The 18559-nt window shown below is 64.5% G+C and overlaps 3 protein-coding genes across 6 annotated transcripts; all 3 read left to right on the top strand.

Moving 5' to 3' along the window:
- Position 1: 1 nt before the first annotated feature.
- On the top strand, positions 2–5575 carry PLD3 (phospholipase D family member 3). Of its 2 annotated transcripts, XM_048055571.2 has the most exons (12): positions 2–90; positions 1494–1545; positions 2424–2480; positions 2579–2715; positions 2811–2988; positions 3711–3831; positions 3926–4053; positions 4288–4488; positions 4579–4718; positions 4809–4974; positions 5068–5167; positions 5274–5575. In XM_048055571.2, the coding sequence occupies exons 2-12, from the start codon at positions 1519–1521 to the stop codon at positions 5465–5467; spliced, it is 1449 nt and encodes a 482-aa protein (XP_047911528.2). In that variant the 5' UTR covers positions 2–90; positions 1494–1518; the 3' UTR covers positions 5468–5575. The 2 variants fall into 2 exon arrangements, with proteins under 2 accessions (XP_047911528.2, XP_047911529.2); XM_048055572.2 differs by lacking the exon at positions 2–90 and having other exon boundaries at positions 1393–1545.
- Positions 5576–9996: 4421 nt separating this feature from the next.
- On the top strand, positions 9997–16505 carry LOC106049633 (C5a anaphylatoxin chemotactic receptor 1-like). 3 transcript variants are annotated; one of them, XM_066984702.1, is made up of 6 exons: positions 9997–10096; positions 10230–10308; positions 11185–11372; positions 11466–11573; positions 11959–12023; positions 14958–16505. In XM_066984702.1, exons 2-6 carry the CDS (start codon positions 10289–10291, stop codon positions 16029–16031), a joined length of 1455 nt encoding a protein of 484 aa, XP_066840803.1. In that variant the 5' UTR covers positions 9997–10096; positions 10230–10288; the 3' UTR covers positions 16032–16505. The 3 variants fall into 3 exon arrangements, with proteins under 3 accessions (XP_066840803.1, XP_066840804.1, XP_066840805.1); XM_066984703.1 differs by lacking the exon at positions 11466–11573; XM_066984704.1 differs by lacking the exons at positions 9997–10096; positions 10230–10308; positions 11185–11372; positions 11466–11573 and adding an exon at positions 11790–11839.
- Positions 16506–16652: 147 nt separating this feature from the next.
- On the top strand, positions 16653–18423 carry LOC125181249 (C5a anaphylatoxin chemotactic receptor 2-like). Its single transcript, XM_048055570.2, has one exon. The coding sequence runs from the start codon at positions 17423–17425 to the stop codon at positions 18398–18400; it is 978 nt and encodes a 325-aa protein (XP_047911527.2). The 5' UTR covers positions 16653–17422; the 3' UTR covers positions 18401–18423.
- The last annotated feature ends 136 nt before the right edge of the window (positions 18424–18559 follow it).

Genomic DNA, 18559 nt, shown 5'->3' with positions numbered 1-18559 from the left:
GCCCCGTAGGGAGCAAAGGGCGCGGCGACCATAGAGACGGCGCCTGGCGGACCCGGGGCCTCCCGCCCCCCCCCCCACCCGGGACCTCCGGTACGAGGGGGGGGGGGGAACCGGGGCCCGAAGGGGGTCCCGACCCTAAATAAGGCCCTAAATAAGGCCCTAAATAGGGCCCTGGCCCTAAAGCCGTGCCTGATCCTAAAGCTGCCCCCCAGGCGCGCCCTAAATCGCGTCCCCACCCCAAATCTGCCCCAAATGTTGTCCTGGATTTAGGGGGTTTTAGTCCCGGCCCCAAATGTGGCCCTGGTCCTAAATACCATCGTGGTGCCGGCCCTAAACGCAGTTCTGGCCCTAAATCCACTTTGGACCCTAAACCCAGTTCCTAAACCCTTAAAACCAATTCCTAAACCCCTAAACCCAGTTCCTAAACCCTTAAAACCAATTCCTAAACCCCTAAACCCAGTTCCTAAACCCTTAAAACCAATTCCTAAACCCCTAAACCGAGTTCCTAAACCAAGTTCCTAAACCCCTAAACCCTGGCCCTAAACCCAATTCCTAAACTTCTAAACCCAGTTCTGACCCTAAACCTGGTCCCTAAACCCCTAAACCCAGTTCTGGCCCTAAACCCAGTTCATAAACCCCTAAACCTAATTCCTAAACCCCTAAACCCAGTTCCTAAACCCCTAAACCCAGTTCCTAAACCCCTAAACCCAGTTCCTAAACCCCTAAACCCGGCCCTAAATGTGGCTCCGGCCCTAAATGTGCCCCAAACATCGTCCTAATCCTAGCCCTAAACGTTCCCTCGATGCCAGCCCGGTCCTGGCCCTAAACTGGGCTCTGACCCCAAATGGGGCCCCACAGCTGGCCCTAAATGTGTTCCTAACCCCTAACGTGCCTGAAATTGGGTCCTAATCCCAGACGTGGCCCTAAATAGGTCCCTGGTCCTGAATGTACCCGAAACCTTGTCTTAATCCTGGCTCTAAGCATGTCCCTGAACCTGTTCCCAATCCTAAATACTCCCCATGTCTCGCTAGAAGCCTGGTGCTGGCTTTAATGCCTGCCCTAAATACGTTCCTGGCCTAAACACTGCCCTAATTTTTGCTCTGCCCCTAACTCTGTCCCTAGCCCTAAACAGCCCCAAAACGTTGTCCTAATCCTGTCCCTAAACACGTCCCTAAACACGTCGCTGGTCCCAAACCCCTCTCCGACCCTAAATTGCGTCTGGGAAAGGGCCAAACCCCGAACAAACCCAACTCACCCCTCAGCCCTACCCGCGGCCCCATCCCAACCCCGCTGCCGTCCCCGGGTAGGGTTTTGGGAAACCCTAAAAACCCTTTTTTAGGGCGGGAGAGAAATAGGGGCATGGCCAGGCTCGGCCGAGTTCCCCTCCCCGTCCCCGGGGCACGTGAGCGCGTCAGCCCCGTGAGTCAGCGTGGGGCTCGCTGTGGGGTGGCCCCAAAACCACCGAAATCCCGATTCGTTGTTGTTTCCCACAGCCTCGGCCCCCGGCGACCGGCGACGATGAAGCCTTACGGGGTCTACGAGCAGGTACGGCGCTGGCGGCACCCCAAAATCCCAAATTGGGGTGTCCTTGAGCTCCCTGCCCCGTGCTAGCACCCCAAAATCCCAAATCGGGGTGTCCTTGAGCTCCCTGCCCCGTGCTAGCACCCCAAAATCCCAAACTGGGACATCCTGAAGCTTACTACCCCCTGCTTGCACCCCAAAATCCCAAATTGGGGTGTTCCGAAGCTCCCTGCCCCCTGCTAGCACCCCAAAATCCCAAATTGGGGTGTCCCTGAGCTCCCTGCCCCCTGCTAGCACCCCAAAGTCCCAAATTGGGGTGTCCTGAACCTCCCTGCCCCCTGCTAGCACCCCAAAATCCCAATTCATGGTGACCTTAAGGTCCCAGCCCCCAGTTAGCACCCCAAAATCCCAAACTGGGGTGTCCCAAAGCTCCCTGTCCCCTGCTAGCACCCCAAAATCCCAAATTAGGGTGTCCCAAAGCTCCCTGCGCCATGCTAGCACCCCAAAATCCCAATGCATGGTGACTTTAAGGTCCCAGCCCCCTGCTAGCACTCCAAAATCCCAAACTGGGGTGTCCCAAAGCTCCCTGTCCCCTGCTAGCACCCCAAAATCCCAAATTGGGGTGTCCTGAACCTTCCTGCCCCCTGCTAGCACCCCAAAATCCCAAATTGGGGTGTCCTGAACCTTCCTGCCCCCTGCTAGCACCCCAAAATCCCAAATTGGGGCATCCCAAAGCTCTCTGCCCCGTGCTAGCACCCCAAAATCCCAAACTGGGGTGTCCCGAAGCTCCCTGCCCCGTGCCAGCACCCCAAAATCAGCTTCGTGGCCATTTTTGGGGGGGATTCACCCCAAACACCGCCTGCTTTGGGGTCTCCCCCCATCCTCTCCGTCCCCCCTCGCAGCTGGAGCCGCCCGAGGAGCCGCCGGCGCCCGCGCCGCCCGGCCGATTCGCGCCCAAGGTAAATCCCCCCGCCGAAAAATGGGCTCAAAATCCCCTTTTTTGGGGGGGCAGGGGTTCGTTTCCGCTTTTTGACCCCCCCTCTCGTCCTCTCCGCAGCCCTCCCGCGGCGCCCTGCTCTCCGCCGTCCTCGTCACCCTCATCTTCCTCTTCTTCATCCACTTCTTCCACCTCTGCTCGAGCTCGGCGCTTCGGCGAGGCGGCGGCAGCGACGGGCCCTGCGCCGACCCGTGCCGGTGCGCGTGGCCTCTCCGAGCTTCCCTCGGCTTGGGTTTGTTTTTTTTTTTTCCCCGAACCTCCTTTTTTTTTCCCCCCCCTCCCGTTTTTTTAGGATCGTTCTGGTCGAGAGCATCCCGGAGGGGATGAGCTACGAGGGAGCCGGCAACCCTTCCACTTTTGACGCGTGGCTCAACCTCGTCGGCAGCGCCCGGCGCAGCCTCGACGTCGCCGCCTTCTACTGGACCATGACCAACGAGGACACGCAGACCCAGGAGCCTTCGGCCTCGCAGGTCCGCCGTCCTCCCGGCCCGGATCCGGCCCCCTCGGGGCGAGGATGAGGAGGCTGAGCTCACGCTTGGCGAGGCGAGCAGGGCCGGATCCCCTGCTGCCGTGAATTATCATGATAAACCACCGACGGGGACTCAGATCCCCCACTGCCGTGAATTATCGCGATAAACCACCGCCGGGGAGCCAGATCCCCCGCTGCCGTGAATTATCGCGATAAACCACCGATGGGGACTCAGATCCCCCGCTGCCGTGAATTATCGCGGATAAACCACCAGCAGGGAGCCAGATCCCCCACTGCCATGAATTATCGTGGATAAACCACCGGCGGGGACTCAGATCCCCCCGCTGCCGTGAATTATCACGATAAACCACCGGCAGGGAGCCAGATCCCCCCGCTGCCGTGAATTATCGCGGATAAACCACCGACAGGGAGCCAGATCCCCCGCTGCCGTGAATTATCACGATAAACCACCGACGGGGACTCAGATCCCCCACTGCCATGAATTATCACGATAAACCACCAGCAGGGAGGGACTCAGATCCCCCGCTGCCGTGAATTATCGCGATAAACCACCGGCGAGGAGCCGGCTTGCGCCCGTCGCAGCTCGCCGCGCGCGCCCGCTCAAGCGTTGGGTGGTTGGTTTTTTTTTGGTGTGTTGTTTTTTTTTCGCTTTTCTGTGGCTTTTGACCACTTCTCTCTTTTTTCTCTCTGCTTTCCAACCAGGGCGAGCGGATCCTGGAGGAGCTCCTCAAGCTGCCGGCCCGCGGCGTCTCCGTCCGGGTGGCCGTCAACAGCCCGTCCTCCAAATTCCCCCTGAGCGATCTGCAGGCGCTCGAGCGCAGCGGTGAGCGGCCGGCGGCGAACCCCAAAACCGGGACGGCCTCGGGGGGGGGGGTGACCCCGATGGAGGACTCCCCCCCGGCCTCCTGTCCCCGCAGGCGCCGCGGTGCGGACGGTCGACATGCCCCGGCTCACCCGCGGGGTGCTGCACACCAAGTTTTGGATCGTGGACGGCGCCCACCTCTACATCGGCAGCGCCAACATGGACTGGCGCTCCCTCACCCAGGTGAGCCCCCACTTGGAGTGAAAATTGTTGAATTTTGAATTTGTTGAATTTTGAATTCAACTCAACGCGCCCAGCCGCGCTCCTCGCCCCCAAAAACCTCGCCGTGGGGCCGGGACCCTCTGCTCGCCGCCCATCGCGTCGCACGGTGGGGGGCGGACGCCCCCCAAACCCTCCCCTCGCTGCTCAGGGGACGGCGTCGGTGGCTCGAAGCCCACGCCGTCCCCGTTGGCGCAGGTGAAGGAGCTGGGCACGGCCGTCTACAACTGCAGCTGCTTGGCGCGGGACCTGGCCAAGGTCTTTGAAGCCTACTGGGTGCTGGGCTTGCCCAACGCCTCCATCCCCACGCCGTGGCCGGCGAGTTTCTCCACCTCCTTCAACATGGAGACGCCGCTGGAGCTGAACCTCAACGACACGCCGGCCGCCGTCTACTTCTCGGTGCGTGATGGGTTATTTTTTTCGGGGGGGGAGGTGGGGGACGGGGCTTGGCGTGCCGGCGGCGCCCGAAGCCTCCCCGTTGCTCTGCAGAGCGCCCCGCCGCCCCTCTGCGCCCCGGGGCGCACCGAGGACCTCCGCGCCCTGCTCAGCGTCATCGACGCCGCCGAGGAGTTCGTGCACGTGGCGGTGATGAGCTACCTGCCCACCATGGAGTTCTCCTACCCCAAGAGGCGCGTGAAGCCCCGAAACGCCGCTCGCCGCGCCCCGGCGTGCCGGTGAGGCTCACAAATCGCCGTTTCCCCCCCCCCGCCACCCCCCAGATTTTGGCCGGCCATCGATAACCGCCTCCGGAAGGCGATCTTCGAACGCCGGGTGAAGGTTCGCCTCCTGGTGGGCTGCTGGCCGCACTCCAAGGCCGAGATGTTCCCCTTCCTCAAGTCCCTGGCCGCCGTCGGCGACAACCGGACGCGCTACAGCGTGGAGGTGGTGGGTACCGCGCGCCGCGGGGGGCGACGCCGCGACCGCCTCGCGTCCCCCGTCCCCCCGATGACGTTCTCCTCCCGCGCCCCGCTCCCGCAGAGGCTCTTCATGGTGCCGTCGAGCGCGGCGCAAGCCAGGATCCCCTACGCCCGGGTCAACCACAACAAATACATGGTGACGGAGAAGGCGGCGTACATCGGTGAGCCCCTCGGAGGTGCCGCCGCTCCGGCCGGTGCCAAAAAAAAACGAACTTGGTGCTCTTGGGGTCCCCCGGTCCCTTTCCTCTTCCCCGTTTCTCCCCGCAGGGACGTCCAACTGGTCCGGAGACTACTTCGTGCAGACGGCGGGCTCGGCGCTGGTGGTGAACCAGACGCAGAGCGGCGCCGGGGCCACCGTGCCGGGCCAGCTGCGGGCGGTGTTCGAGAGGGACTGGAGCTCCCCGTACAGCGCGGACATTGGCGACGCGGGGCGCTGGGAGCGGCTCTGCGGCTCCCGCTAGGCGAGGAGGGGCAGAGCCCGGCCCCAAAGCTACACTTTGGGTGTTTTTTTGGGGAAAAAAAACCTTTTTTATGTAGACTTTGTGTTGGAATTAAAGGTGGGCGCCGTACCGCCGGGTGGCATCTGCGTCCTTCGTGCCGCCAGTCCTGGGACACCCGGCGGTCCTGGGACACCCTGCGATCCCAAATCCGTCTTGCCCCCGTCTTGTGGGGAGCACATGGGGACGTGGAATGGCAGGGACCCCAAAAGCTGTGATGGGGGCTGATGGGGACGTGGGGCTGATGGGGACACAGAATGGCGGGGACCCCAAAACCCATGACGTGGGGTTGATGGGGACATGGGGCTGACGGGGACACGGAATGGCAGGGACCCCAAAACCCGTGACGTGGGGTAGATGGGGACGTGGGGCTGACGGGGACGTGGGGCTGATGGGGACACGGAATGGCAGGGACCCCAAAACCAATGATGTGGGGTTGGTGGGACATGGGGCCGATGGGGACAAGGGGCTGATGGGGATTTGGGGACAGGGGCATATGGGGGCATATGGGGACATTGGGGGACATGGGAATATTTGGGGACATGAAGGGGCCAGTCTGGGTACAGTGCCTGGCCAGACGAGGGGACAGACAGCTCCCTTGTCCCCTTGTCCCCCCTCCCCTTGTCCCCCCTCCCCCGTCCCCTTGTCCCCCTCTAACCCCGCCAGTGGGCCCCACCATTCCCCTCCCTCGCCCTTTTAACGCCCCCCCCACGCACTTATACCCGCCCCAACCACGTGACCGGAAGCGGAAGCCGCTCCGAAGGCGGGACGAGGCGGGGCCTTGAGCGGCGCCCGGCGGCTGCGCGCGGGGGGGGCGCCCAGGGCCGGGGGCTGGGCCTGGGGCGGCCCCGCCATGGTGAGGGGGGGGGGCCCGGGGGGTCTGGGGGGAGTTGGGGTCGGGGGGGGTCTAGGGGGAGCCTGGGGGGTCCGGAAGGGTCCTGGGGGGCTCTGGTTGGGCCGGGGGGGGTCCGGGAGAGGCCTGGGGGGGCTTTGGGGCCTGGGGGGGGTCCAGAAGGGGCCTGAGGGGGTTCAGTTGGGCCTGGGGGGCTCCAGGGCTGGGCTTTGGGGCCTGGGGGGTCCAGAGGGGTCTGGGGGGTCCAAGGCAGGCCTGGGGGGGCTTTGGGGTCTGGGGGGGTCCAGAAGGGTCCTGGGGGGACTTTGGGGTCTGGGGGGGTCCGGGAGAGGCCTTGGGGGGGCTTTGGGGTCTGGGGGGTCCAGAAGGGGCCTGAGGGGGGTTCAGTTGGGCCTGGGGGCTCCAGGGCTGGGCTTTGGGGCCTGGGGGGTCCAGAGGGGTCTGGGGGGCTCCGGGGCTGGGCTTTGGGGCCTGGGGGGTCCAAAAGGTGTCTGGGGGGTGCCGGGGGCTCCATTTGGGTCTGGGGGGCTCCGGGGCTCAGTTTTAGGGTCTGGGGGAGGCCCCAGTTGGGTCTGGAGAAGTCCAGTTGTGTCGGGGGGGGGGGGGCTCTGGGTCAAGCCCTGTGCCCTGGGGGCGGGTCTTTGCTAGGCCCGGGGGGGGGCTCCGTCCCCATTTATTCCCTTTTATTTAATTTTGGGGGGGATTTTTCGCACCCCCCCCCCCCCCCCCCCCCCCCCCCAGGCGGCGGCGCTGGACCTGAGGTCGAAGGAGGAGAAGGACGCGGAGCTGGACAAGCGCATCGAGGCGCTGCGCAAGAAGAACGAGGCCCTCATCCGGCGCTACCAGGTCCAGACCCCCCCCGATACCTCCGAGACCCCCCCCCCAAATCCGAGAACCTCCCCCCGTGCCCCCCCTTCCCCTTTAATCCCACCAGATTAGCACCACGAGGCCGCTTAATCTGGGATTAAGCCATGGGGACGCGTCCTTGGCGCCCCTATAAAACCCTTTAGGGTTTCGAGGCGGGGGGGGGGTGCTTTATTTTGGGGTGGGGGCTGCTGATGGCCCCCCCATTCTTTTTTTGACCCCCCCCAGGAGATTGAGGAGGACCGGAGGCGAGCGGAGCAGGAGGGGGTGGCGGTGACGGCGCCGCGGCACCGGCGGCCCCCGAGCCCGAGCGGCGCCAGGGGCATAAGGAGGGGGGCTCGGGGTAAGGGGGGGTCCTGAGGGGGTTTGGGGGGGGATTATGGAAGATTTGGGGGGGGGGTCCGAGGGAGTTTGGGGGGAATATGGAAGATTTGGGGGGGGGCTGGGGGGTTTGGGGGGATTTGGGGGTTCCTGAGGGGTTTGGGGGGTCCTGAGGGGTTTTGGGGGGAGAATATGGAAGATTTGGGGGGGTCTGAGGGAGTTCGGGGGGTTTTGAGGGGTTTGGGGGGATTTGGGGGGTCCTGAGGGGTCTAGGGAGGGATATGGAAGATTTGGGGGGGGTCTGAGGGAGTCTGGGGGGGAATATGGAGGGTGGGGGGGCTTTGGGGGGTCCTGAGGGGTTTGGAGAGGGTCCTGGGGGGTCTTGGGGTGAGTGGGGGTCCTGAGGGGTTTGGGGTGGGATCTGAGTGGGTTTGGGGGGTCTCAGGGTGAGTGGGGGGATTTGGGGATGGTCTTGGGGGGTTTGGAGGGGGTCTTGGGGGCATTTGGGGGGGGGTCTTGGGGTGAGTGGGGGTTTGGGGGGGGGTCCTGTTTTTTTGGGGGGAGAATTCTGGGGGTTTGGGGGGGGGTTGGAAGTTTTGGGGGGCTTTTTAGGGTCACTTTTGGGGCCAGGCGATGGGGAAGGCTCTTTTTTTTTGGGGGGGGGATGCTTTTGGGGTACGGGGCATTTTGGGGCACCGTCCCCCCTCACCCCCTCTCCCCCCCCCCCCCAGGAGAAGCCCGGCCGGACCGAGCGGAAGACCCCCGCCGCCCCCAGACCCCCCCGCGGCGCCGCCGCCGCCCCCGCCCCTCCGGCCGCCCCCCCGGGGGAGCCCCCCCGGCCCCGAGGGAGCGCGGTGCCCGAGGGCGGCGCTCGGGGGCCGGGGGGGCGCTTGGGGGGGGGCCAGGAGGCGACGCTGGCCCCGACCGGAAATCCCAGGTGGGTTTTAGGGTTTTGGGGGGGGGCTTAAAGGGTTCGGCCCCCCCCCCCCCAAAAAAAAAAATCCCCCCCCTAGGAATGGGAGGAGCGGCGGCGGCAAAACATCGAGAGGATGAACGAGGAGATGGAGAAAATCGCCGAGTACGAGCGCAACCAGCGGGTGAGCGGGGGTCCCCGTCGCGATAGGGCCCCCTCCTGTCGCGACAGGGCTCCTCCGGTCACAACGGGGGCCCCCCGTGGTCACGATAAGGCCCCTTGGGTCACGACAGGACCCCTCCAAGGCCCCTCCTGTCGTGACAGGACCCCCACAGTTGCGACAAGGCCCCTGCTGTCACGACACAGCCCCTTCCTGTCGCGATAAGGCCCTTCCTATCCTGATTGACCCTCTCTTGTCGTGATATGGACACCTGCCTTTATGATAAGGCTTCTCTGGTCACGATACGGCCCCCTCTTGTCGTGACAAGGCCCCTCATGTCGCGACAGGACCCTCCTGTAGTCGGGACACAGCCCCCTCCTGTCATGATAAGGCTCCTCCTGTCGTGACAGGGCCCCCTGTGGTCGCGACACGGCCCCCTCCTGTCGTGACAAGGCTCCTCCTGTTGCGACGGGATCCCCTGTGGTCACAATACCCTCCTCCCGTCATGATAAGGTCGCGATGGGGCCCCCTTGTTTGTGATACGGCCCCCTCCCATCACAATATGGCCCTCTCCCTTTGCGATAAGTCCCCTCCTGTCGCGATATGGCCCCCTCTGTCACGACATGGCCCCCTCCCGTTGCGATATGGCCCCCTCTGTCACGACACGGCCCCCTCCCGTCACAATATGGCCCCCTCCCTTTGCGATAAGTCCCCCCCCGTCGCGATATGGCCCCCTCCCGTCGCGACAGTCCCCCCCCCCCCAGGACGGCCTGCGGGACCGCAACCCCGTGCGCAGCTTCCTGGACGACCCCCGGCGCCGTGGCCCCGCGCAGGACGAGCGGCACGGGGGCAGCCGCCGGCACGGCCGCAACTGGGGGCGCCGACTTCGAGGGCGTCCGGGCCGGCCTGGAGCAGCGCGTGAGTACCCCCCCCCCCGAGGCTTTACGGGGCCAAAAAAAGGAGGATTTGGGGTTTTTTAAGGTATTTTAACCCCCCCCCATCGTAGGGCCGCCGCCGCGCCGCCCCCACCATGACGGGCCGCGAGCGCGCCGAGTACGCGCGCTGGAAGCAGGAGCGCGAGGAGATCGACCGCCAGCGCCTCGCCCGCCACCGGCAGCCCACCGGGCAGTGGCGCCGCGAGTGGGACGCCGACAAGACCGACGGCATGTGGGTGACCCCCCCCGAACCCCAAAACCCCCCCAATTTACCCCAATTTATTTACCCCCGCCCGCCCCAACTCATCCCCCCTCCCGCAGGTTCAACGACGCGCCCGACGCCGAGCACGGTGCGATATCACCTTGATTTATTTTTTTGGGGGGGGCACCCCCTTTTTCTTTAAGGGGGGGCTCTGAGCGGGGCTCGCCCCCCCCCCCCAGAGCCCCCCAAGCGCCCCCCCAAGCCCCCCACCTTCGGCGAGTTCCTGCCCGTGCCGCGCAGGAAGCGGCAGGGTCACGGGCGCAGCCCGGGCACCAAACCCTACAGGTGAGTGCGGGGAGGTTATTCCCCCCTTTTTTATTGCTCCCCTCCCTTTTTCCTGCCCCCCCCCCCCCCCCCAAATTTCTGTCCTCGAGGGGCTCTGATATCGCCCCCCCCCACACATTTTGCCCCCCCCCAGCATGCACGACGACCGCTGGGAGGAGGAGAAGGAGCCGGCGGCGCAGCCCGGCGGCACCGATGGGAAGGGGGCGCAGGAGGTGAGGCTGAGCCCCCCCCCCCCCCAAAAAAAGCCCCCCCCCCCGTTTTTGGGGGGTCTCCCCCCTGTAAAAAAGTGCCCCCAGTTTGCGTACTCCCCCTCCCCCCCCGATAAATCTCCCCCTGGCTTTGGGGGGGACCAGCCATCCACCCCAAAAGCTGCCCCTTTTCTGGGGGGGGTCCCCTTTTTGAGAACCCCCCCCAAAAGCTGGCTCCTTTGGGGAACCCCCCCCCCCAAAGCTGCCCCCTTTTAGGGACCCCCCCCCCAAAAGCTGCCCCCTTTTGGGGACGCCCCCCCCAAACCTGCCCCCTTTTGGGGACACCCCCCCCAAAAGCTGCCCCCTTTTGGGGACACCCCCCCCCAAAAGCTGCCCCCTTTTGGGGACACCCCCCCCCCCCCCCCAAAAGCTGCCCCCTTTTGGGGATGGGACCCCCCCCCAAAGCTGCCCCCTTTTAGGGACCCCCCCCAAAGCTGCCCCCTTTTGGGGACGCCCCCCCAAAAGCTGCCCCCTTTTAGTGACCCCCCCCAAAAAGCTTCCCCCATTTTTTGCCCCCCCCCAAAGCTACCCCGTTTTTTTGAGACTCCCCCCCAAAAGCTGCCCCATTTTGGGGACGCCCCCCCCCAAAAGCTGCCCCATTTTGGGGACGCCCCCCCCCCAAAACTGCTCCCTTTTAGGGACCCCCCCCCAAAAGCTGCCCCCTTTTGGTGACCCCCCCAAAAAGCTTCCCCCATTTTTTGGCCCCCCCCAAGCCGCCCCCTTTTTTCAGCCCCCTTTTATCACCTCCCCCCAAAGCTGCCCCCTTTTTTTTTGGGACCTCAATTTTTTGGGACCCCCTCCCCCCTTCATCTGTGTCCCCCGCCCCCGTCCCCCCCCCAGCTTGAAGCAGCCCCCAGCGGGACCCCCCTGCAGCCCCCCCCCAGCCCCGAGGAGGACGAGGACGAGGACGAGTGGGAGGACGTCAGCGAGGAGGATGACGACGAGGAGGATGAGGAGGACGAGGAAGATGAGGAAGACGACGAAGGCAGCGCCCCCCCCCTCACCCGGCAAGGCCGAAGCCCCCCTCAGTGCGTCCCCCCCGTCTCCCCCCGCCGCTCTGCCGCCCCCTGGCACGGCGGGGGGGGGCTGCCCCCCCCTCAGCCCCCTCTTCCCCCCGCAAGGCCACCGGCCCGTCCGCGACTGGGGCGAGGAGATGGACCTGGCCCCCGCCCCCCCCAGCAGCCTGAGGGGTGCCCCCCCCGCGGCCCCCACCCCGGCAGAACCTGCAGGTAAAATTTAAGGCGGGGGGGGGGGGGGGGGTGTCACAAATTAGGTGTCCCCCCCCCCCTTCTTCAGCACATGCTGAGCTGCGGGATATTTTTTGGGGGGGGGGGGGTGAGGAACCCCCTGATTTGTGCCCCCCCCCCCCCCCACCACCACATTTAGGGTTGAGCCTCACGGAGCAGCTGGGCCCCCCCGGGGGGCTGCAGGCCCCCCCCCCAGCCCCCCCCGGACGCGGGGCGCCCCGCGCCCACCCCCCAGCACCCGACACAAGGTGGGGACAGCGACGACGAGGGGGGGGGGGTGTAACACCACCACGCCGCCTCCCCCAATTTAAGGGGGGGGCTCTAACGACCCCCCCCCCATTTTATTCCTCTCCCCCGCCCCCCCCAGAAGCTGCGCTGCAGGACCCCGAGGGCCCCCCCCCCGGCACGGTGGAGATCACCGACTTCCAGCGGGTGCGTTTCCGTAAGCGCTCGCCCCCCCCGGCCACCAGCTGACTGTCCCGTCCGTCTGTCCGTCCGTCCTCCTGCATGCCTCGGACACGGACCCTCTCTCGCTCTGGGGGGGGGGCTTCTGGCTTTATTTTTCGCGGGGGGGGGGGGGGGCTTGCTTGCTGTATGGCTGTCTGTCCGTCCGTCTGTCCCGCATTAAACTTTTGCCTCCCCCCACGCAGCCCTGAGGTCGCCGCCGCAGCTCCTGTTTCCTGTCGTGTGTCCCCCCCTCCCCCTACAAAAATTGGGGGGGTGGGGGGGCTCCCCCAAATGTCGTGCCTGGTTTTAGGGTCCTCGTGTTCATTTTGAGGTCCCTGTCCCCCCCTCCTTCAAGGCCCTGGAGCTGGGGGGGGAGCAGTTGATTGCCCCCCCCCCCCCGAGATGTTGCCCTGTTTTTTTTTTTTGTTTTTTTTTTTGGGGGGGGGGATTTGTAAAATAAATCTCAAAAAAGCCGCTGCGCCTGGTCCCTGGTGCTGGGTCCCCCCCTGCCCCGCAATGAAGGTGGGCCTCGTGGGGGGGTCCGTGTCCACTGAGGAGGAGGAGTGGGGTGAAATGAGAAGATTTGGGGTGAAAAGAGAAGATTTTGGGGCCCTGGGGAGATCTGGGGGTGAAATGAGAAGATTTGGAGTCCTGAGAAGGGATTTGGGGTGAAATGAGAAGATTTCTGGGGCTCCGGGGGGGGGGGGGATTTGGGGGTGAACTGAGAAGATTTTGGGGTTCTAAGAGGGGGAGATTTGGGGATGAAATGAGGAAATTTGGGGTCCCGGGTGGAGATTCGGGGGTGAAATCAGAAGATTTGGGGGCCCCATGGGGAGTTTGGGGGGGGGGTGAAATGAGATTTTGGAGCCCTCGAGAGAATTTGAGGGTGAAACAAGGAGATTTGGGGCTTGGGATGGGGTGAGAGGAGGAGAACTAGGGCTCTGGGGGAGGTTTTGGGGTGAAAGGAGGAGAATTGGGGCCCGGGGGGTGCTTGGGGGGCAGCGGCTGGGTGCAGCGCCCCCAGCGATGGGACACGGACGGGACCAGGATGCTCAGGGCACCACCTCGGAATTCCTCCAAAAAAAATAAATTAAAAAAAAACAGGATTTGGGGTTTCACCACCCCGTTTCCTCCCGTTTCGGGTCGCCACCCCACCCAGCACCGGTGGCCCCGCTCCTTTCCCACTGCCGCCACCGCTTCCTCTTCACTGCCGGTATAAAACCGCGCCGCCCCACGGCCCCGTCCTTTGCCGTCAGCACCGGGAGAGCGGCCGCAGCCCGCGGGGACCAGGTGAGCCCCCAAAATCCAGACCCCGACCCCGGTGGGTTCCCAGATTTTCCCCAGGGTGGGCTCCGTCCCTCTCCGCGCACGCCGGGTGCTCCCGGTGGAGCCTCTTGGCTGCGTCGCGGTGCTTGCAGGCACCGAATCCCCTCCCTATAGGCACCGAATCCCCTATAGGCACCAAATCTCCTGTCCATGGTTGCGTGGTGGTCAACCCAGCTCTTCCCTGGGGTCTCCAGCTCCACATCGCGCCCTCCTCCTCGCCCTGGGGTCCCATCCCCGGCTCCAAGAGCCCGAACCCCCCCAGTAGCCCCCCGGGGAAGATGCCCCGGTGTTTCCTCACCCGGCCGCTTGCATAAGGCAGGAGGAAGGAGAAGGGCTCGCCAAGGAAATGGGGAAATCGTGGGTTCCTTGGTGACGGCGAGGGCGGCGAGCGGCTGGAGGCTCTTGTGCAACGCTGGCTCCTTGGGGTGCCGCTGGCCCCGTGGAAGAGCGGCTCTGTAGGGTCAGACAGAGAAAGGCGGCTCCGTAGGGTTGGAAGAGGAATGGCATTGCCGTAGGGTTGGATTGAGGAGGACATCTCTGTAGGGTTAGAAGGGGAAGGGCATCTTTGTAGGGTTGGAAGGGCATCTTTGTAGGGTTGGAAGGGCATCTTTGTAGGGTTGGAAGGGCATCTTTGTAGGGTTGGAAGGGCATCTTTGTAGGGTTGGAAGGGCATCTTTGTAGGGTTGGAAGGGCATCTTTGTAGGGTTGGAAGGGCATCTTTGTAGGGTTGGAAGGGCATCTTTGTAGGGTTGGGCGGAGAAGGGAGGCTCCGTAGGGTTGGAAGGGGAAGGGCAGCCCCATAGGGTTTGAAGGGCATCTCCATAGGGTTGGAAGGGGAAGGGCGGCTCCGTAGGGTTGGATGGGAAAGGGCATCTCCGTAGGGTTGGAAGAGGCATGGCATCGCCGTAGGGTTGGATGGGGAAGGGCATCTCCATAGGGTTGGAAGAGGCATGGCATCACTGTAGGGTTGGATTGAGGAAGACATCTCCGTAGGGTTGGATGGGGAAGGGCAGCTCCATGGGATTGGAAGGGGAAGGGCATCTTTGTAGGGTTGGGCAGGGAAGGGCGGCTCCGTAGGGTTGGAAGAGCATCTCTGTAGGGATGGATGGAGAAGGGAGGCTCCGTAGGGTTGGAAGGGGAAGGGCATCTCCATAGGGTTGGGAGGGGAAGGGCAGCTCCTGGGTCCTCCCCGCATGGGTGGAGAGGTCCCTCGGTTGGAGGAGGGCGTGAAGATGAGGGGTGGGGTGGGGTGGGGTTGGGTTGGGTTGGGTTGGGTTGGGTTGGACGCGACCCTTGGAGATCGCCCAGCCCCTGCCGCGATCCTCCACCAGATCGCACTGCCCGACGCCCAGTCCGACCCAAACCTCTCCTTTTTCAGCCTAAAACCTTACCCCTTGACCGGTGCAGCCTTCTCCACCTGGAGAAGCGTTTCTTCCAAGGTTTCCTGGAAGCCCTTTCGATATTAAGGGCCACCATGAGATGTCCCTGCACCCTGCTCGTGGTGGGGACGTGTCCTACGGGGGGACCCCGAGGTAGAAGTCCTCGTCCCACCACCACGTCGCTTCTCACCCGCCTAACGGGGTTTGCTCCTAGGTTGCAACCGGGTGCACGATGGACTTCCAGAGCTACAACTACTCCAATTACTCCGACCTGGAGGACTACAACTTCCAAGACTTTGGCGACTATGAGGTCCCCACCAGCCACCGCGCCATCCTGGCGCTCTACACCGTCATCTTCCTCCTGGGCGTGCTGGGCAACGCCGCCGTCATCTGGGTGAGCGGCTTCGAGCTGCGGCGCACGGTCAACGGCGTCTGGTTCCTCAACCTGGCGGTGGCCGACCTCCTCTGCTGCCTGGCCTTGCCCTTCCTGGCCCTCCCGCTGACCCAGGACCACCACTGGCCCTTGGGGAGCTTCGCCTGCAAGCTCGTGCCCTCCCTCACCATCCTCAACATGTTCGCCAGCGTCTTGCTCCTGACGGCCATCAGCGCCGACCGCTGCGCCCTGGTGATGCGGCCGGTGTGGTGCCAGAACCACCGGACCCTGGCGATGGCCCGGGGGGCTTGCGCGGCCGCGTGGGTGCTGGCCGTCCTCTTCACCCTCCCCTCCTTCATTTTCCGCACCCTGCGCCGCGAATCCTTCTCCGAGAAGACGACGTGCGTCTTGAGCTACACAATGGTCGAGCAGCACCAGCGCCTCACCGAGCTCCTCAACGCCGTCTTCCGCTTCGTCTTCGGCTTCCTCGTGCCCTTCGTGGTCATCACCAGCTGCTACGGGCTGCTGCTGGCCCGCGTCCACAGCAAGCGCTTCGCCCGCTCGAAGAAGGCCACCAGGCTCGTCCTGGTGGTCATCGTCAGCTTCTTCGCCTGCTGGCTGCCCTTCCACGTGGTGGGGCTCATCCTGGCCTCCACCCCGTCTCAGAGCACCTCGTTCAAGGGCATGGCGGTGGTGGTGGACCCCGTGGCCACCGGCGTGGCGTACATCAACAGCTGCATCAACCCCATCATCTACATGGTGATGGGCCAGGACTTCAAGGGCAAGTGCCAGCGCTCCTGGCGCGCCGTGCTGCGCGGCGTGATGAGCGAGGACCTCTCCGGCAGCACCCTGGGCGACAGCCACATGAAGACCAAGTCCACCGTGGATGACCACAGCGTCAGCACCACCGTGTGACCTCCTGCATAAGGCCACCGCCTTCTCCTCCTCTCCTGGGGGTTCTGGGTGGGACTCGAATCTACAAGGGGAAGCGTCCATCATCCCCTATCCTTTTTTCCAGAGTGGGGAAGCTGGAGGGTCAAAGCAGCCCACGTCTTGACCTTGTGGACCTTCTGGAGGCTCTCCCAGAGGCCATCACACTCCAGATTCCTGGAGCTGCCGCCTTCTCCTCCAATCCTGGACCCTGCGCCCCACTCTCAGCCCCATAAAAACCACCTGAAGCCCTCCCCGCCCCCCGTCCCCGTGGGTCAGCGAGCTCTGAGGTGAGGCTGAGCCTCCCTGAGCCTCCTCCCGTTGGGCTAAATCCACCCCAAAGCGCTGGGGCGCGGCGTGCCCCACCAAAAAGGGGTCACCTCCTTTGCCCCAGCCACCTCAGCCCCGTGCCTTTGCCGTAGCCGCGTCCAACATCGCCAATAAATCGCCAAGCCGCTGCGGGTTGTGTCCCCTCGAGGTGTTTGTTGGGTTGCTCTCCTTGGGGTCTCCACAGGTTGCTTTTTGGGGTTCTTCTTGGAGTTCTTCTCCAAGGGGTTGTCCATGGGTTGCTCCTCAGGGTTGCTCCTTAAGTGGCTTTTTGGGGTTCTTGGGATTCTTCAAGGGTTGCCCCTTGGGGTTGCTCCTTGAGCTGGTTCTTGGCGTTCTCCATGGGTTGCTCCTCAGGGTTACTCCTTAAGCTGCTCTTTGGGGTTCACCTTGGGTTTCTCTCTGGGGTTCTCCAGGGGTTACCCCTTGGGGTTGCTCCTTGAACTGCTTTTTGGGGTTCTCCTTGGGGTTGCTCCTTGAGCTGCTCTTTGGGGTTTACCTTGGGATTCTCCATGGGTTTCTCCTTGAGCTGCTCGTTGGGGTTTCTCCCCGGGGAGGGTGATGCAGCCCCGGGGCTCCTCCACCCCATCAGGGCTCCTCCACCCCTGGATGACTCAGGGCACGCGTGGGTGTGGCGGGGAGGGACGCAGCTCGTGGGATCCTGCCGGGAACGGCGGTGGTGTTGTGAGCTCCGGGAGCGTTCTTGGGGGGTAAGTTGGCACCCAAAATCTTAAAAATTCAAAAAAACGAACGACCAAAAAAAAAAAAAACATGGCCGGGGGTGTTCTGGCTCCTATAAAGCATTGAGCAAGACCTGCTCCCGCAGTTCTCCTTTTTGGGAGGATTTTTGCTGCCAGGGCAACTTTTTGGGGCCAGATGACGCAAAGGTCCCATCCCACTGCCCGGAGGTTGCTCAAGCTCCTCGTTCCGGAGGGGACAGATCCTGACCTCTGGTCAGAAAGGTCCTCGTCGTGGTGGCAGCGGTGGAGACGTCTCCGAGGCGCCCCTCACTCCACCTGGGGTGACTCCGGTGGGGACACGAGCGGAGGATGACGTCTTCGTGGGACCTCGGCACCGACTACGCCGACCTCGAGCTCAACTTCACCGCCCCAGCTTTCGAGGAGGCCCCGGGGCTGCCCCCCGGCACCGGGGCAGCTTTGGGGCTGGACGCCCTGGCTTTTCTCCTGGGGGTCCCAGGGAACATCGCCGTCATCTGGGTGAGCAGTGTCGCCCTCCGGCGCACGGTCAATGGCATCTGGTTCCTCAACCTGGCGGTGGCCGACCTCCTCTGCTGCCTGGCCTTGCCCTTCCTGGCCCTCCCGCTGACCCAGGACCACCACTGGCCCTTGGGGAGCTTCGCCTGCAAGCTCGTGCCCTCCCTCACCATCCTCAACATGTTCACCAGCGTCTTGCTCCTGACGGCCATCAGCGCCGACCGCTGCGCCGTGGCGACGCGCTGGTGGCACCGGACTCCCCGGACGGCGCGGCGGATCAGCGGGGCCGTGTGGGTGCTGGCCTCCCTCCTCAGCCTCCCCTCCTTCGTCCTCCGCACCCTGCGCCGCGACCCCTTCTCTGAGAAGGCGACGTGCGTTTTGGACTACGCGGCGGTTGGCCGCGGTGCCGAGCTCGCCCTCGCCGCCCTCCGCCTCTTCGCCGGCTTCATCGGCCCCGTGGTGGCCATGGCGGGCTGCTACGGGTGGCTGCTGGCCCGCGGCCACCCCACCACGCGGCCGGTGACCACCGTGGTGGCCTTGGTGGGCTGCTTCTTCGCCTGCTGGTTGCCCTACCACGCCGTCCTGGTGGCCTTGGCGCTCCATGCGCCCGGCGTGGCGCCCTACAAGCGGGCCTTGGGCGCCCAACCGTTGGCCATCGCCTTCGCCCACCTCAACGGCGCCCTCAACCCCCTCCTCTACGTGCTGCTGGGCCGGGGGCGTGCCCGCTCCCTGGGGGGGCGCCTGGCGTGGGTGCTGCGGGATGGGGACCCCCCCAGTGACCCCAGCCCTTGTACCACCGAGGACATGGTGTAGCGGTCAATAAAGGGTGGTTGTGAGCTGGGGGGATTGTCCCTGGGGGGGGGGGGGGGGGGTTGGGGACAGGGGGGTGGGGGTAGGTGGGGGGAAGGAAAGGGTGATGGGGGGGTTGTCCCTGAGGGGACAGGGGTTGGGGACAGTGGGGGACAATGGGGA

This window comes from Anser cygnoides, chromosome 29 (genome assembly GCF_040182565.1).
Source record: "Anser cygnoides isolate HZ-2024a breed goose chromosome 29, Taihu_goose_T2T_genome, whole genome shotgun sequence".
NCBI lineage: Eukaryota > Metazoa > Chordata > Aves > Anseriformes > Anatidae > Anser > Anser cygnoides.
This window is presented reverse-complemented; position numbering and strand designations above follow the sequence as displayed.

Coding starts and splice junctions, on each gene's coding strand:
- PLD3 (XM_048055571.2), top strand. CDS start 1,519: ATGAAGCCTTACGGGGTCTACGAGCAG. Junction 4,719..4,808: donor GAGTTCTCCTACCCCAAGAG/GCGCGTGAAGCC, acceptor GCCACCCCCCAG/ATTTTGGCCGGCCATCGATA. Junction 4,975..5,067: donor CGCGCTACAGCGTGGAGGTG/GTGGGTACCGCG, acceptor CCGCTCCCGCAG/AGGCTCTTCATGGTGCCGTC.
- LOC106049633 (XM_066984702.1), top strand. CDS start 10,289: ATGGGAAGGGGGCGCAGGAG. Junction 10,309..11,184: donor ATGGGAAGGGGGCGCAGGAG/GTGAGGCTGAGC, acceptor TCCCCCCCCCAG/CTTGAAGCAGCCCCCAGCGG. Junction 11,373..11,465: donor CAAGGCCGAAGCCCCCCTCA/GTGCGTCCCCCC, acceptor TCCCCCCGCAAG/GCCACCGGCCCGTCCGCGAC.
- LOC125181249 (XM_048055570.2), top strand. CDS start 17,423: ATGACGTCTTCGTGGGACCTCGGCACCGACTACGCCGACCTCGAGCTC.